This window comes from Abrus precatorius, unplaced genomic scaffold (genome assembly GCF_003935025.1).
Source record: "Abrus precatorius isolate BTA unplaced genomic scaffold, Abrus_2018 Scaffold2, whole genome shotgun sequence".
Taxonomy (NCBI): Eukaryota; Viridiplantae; Streptophyta; class Magnoliopsida; order Fabales; family Fabaceae; genus Abrus; species Abrus precatorius.
The window spans coordinates 13,704,498-13,706,463 of record NW_020874362.1 but is presented as its reverse complement, the minus strand read 5'-3'; the positions used below and the strand labels follow the sequence as shown (position 1 = coordinate 13,706,463).

General features: G+C 35.2%; 1 protein-coding gene across 1 annotated transcript; it reads right to left on the bottom strand.

The window, feature by feature from the left end:
• Positions 1 to 1,005: 1,005 nt before the first annotated feature.
• On the bottom strand, positions 1,006 to 1,488 carry LOC113859493. Its single transcript, XM_027492252.1, has one exon. The coding sequence runs from the start codon at positions 1,486 to 1,488 to the stop codon at positions 1,006 to 1,008; it is 483 nt and encodes a 160-aa protein (XP_027348053.1).
• Between the last annotated feature and the right edge of the window lie 478 nt (positions 1,489 to 1,966).

The window sequence follows — 1,966 nt, the reverse complement described above, 5'->3', positions numbered from 1 at the left end:
TAAACTGAAATGTAATTCTATAGCTAGTTGTACGTCTTGCTATACAATCAACAAAATCTATATTACCAGATCTCGTGAATTAGAACTTTCTCCAGAACCTTAATTGGATAGAATAAGATTTTCATTGGTTTTTACAATTATTTTCCACTACTTTTGCTGTTAATACATACGTTTTTTTAACATGGAAAAATGATGTGTCCTTCCTACATAAGCTTAAATGTAAACATTGATAGTACCCACGCATACAAGAATCATGAAGGATTAGTAAGTTAATAAACACACCATGCATCCATGACCATAATGAATTCCTAATTAACTTAATTTGAAATGCAAGAATCATGATTGATTAGTTAGTTAGATGCACCATGCATGCTGCCTACGCAATGAATTCCTAACAAATTATAAATTTGTATCAGTCAATTATCTTGATTTCTTTAATCAAGGATTAAGATCTTCTCTTTTGCTTTTACTTCACACGTACTAAACACTCTTTCCATAAAAATCAAGAAAGTATATTTAGAAGTTTTCATTTCTCCGTACATCAAGAGCTTAATTTATTGACTCAACTAACCGAGTTTCGATGGATATTCAGTGCTCGATCACATTCCATGCAATGCCCTTGTTTTAAGGTGCCGGATAAAAAGGCCTAAACATAAATATTACAACTATTGAATAGTAATTAATTTCACTCAAATTTCAATCTCTTCATACCCATAGAAACCTAGTGTCCATCTTTTGTCTTACGTACACACTATACTACATATGAAAAAAGAGATGAAAACCAAGATATTAAGAAAATTAATTAACCAGATTTGCATACATACCCACTAATCCATGCACGCTACAGGTAATTAATCTGGTCTTGACATTTTCTTGATTCAAATCTCAACATTATAAATGACTTGGAAAAGAAAACACATACACATGCAATAATTCGTCACAAAAAATACTTAAACCTAGGAAAATAAGCTAAAGCTGCTGGGCGCGGAAACATATCTCTTTTTATTATTTTTTGGTTCCCACCCTAAGAGTTTTTCTCGCCTTGACGTTGCCACCGTTCTGAACTTCCTGAGCTTTACCTTTGCCATTGATGAAAACCATCTCATTCTTTTCCACTCTTTTATCCACTAGTCGATTTTCACTTTTTTTACTTGTAGCTCTCTTGTGATCTGAGCAATACTTTGCCTTCTCTTCCTCCTTTTGCTGAAAATGTGTGAAGCCATCATAGTCATTCCCTAATGGATTAATTATTCCATAATAACTTGGTCCAGAAGAAGCATCAGAAGCCATTGAATCGTCACTTTCAACATCAGGATCAGCATGAGTGCCTTCATAATCATAATCATAATCATAATCCAGGTTCTCATCATTCTCTTTATAATCAGAATTAGCATGCTCATCTACGGGGGACCCAATGTACATGGTCCATCCAGATTCACTGCTGTGGCATTCCTCTGCACCTCCCAACATGGCATGAGGTGGCTCCATCCTTACGAGACCTAGAAGAAAGAGGAAAGAAAAGAGAAGAAAGAAATAAACAGTAGATTAGTTAGTCGGAGAGAAGGGTATACTTAACAAACCCAAAGCAGCTAGAAACTGTATAAGAAGTGAAGAAATCCCAACTCTATATTAAATTAATACTATATCTCCCTAATATATAGTAATAGGGGCGAAAAAAAGAGCCTTTTATGGACACCTGAAAACACTTATCCCTTCATCTCTCTGACCCAAAAACAGGTTTTTTCTCTTGACACTGAAAAGATACAGACAGACAGATTGTAGCCTCAAAAGCCACTCAGCACTATGATCTCTTTAATGGCATGGATGAGGCTCACCTCACTACACCACCTGGAAAATCTACATAAATCATTAAATGTACATCTGACTTACCTAGCGGCAGCAGAGACGCTAGAAGCTGTCAATGAAAGTGAAACAAAGAGCATAAATATATATACCACAGTTCCTT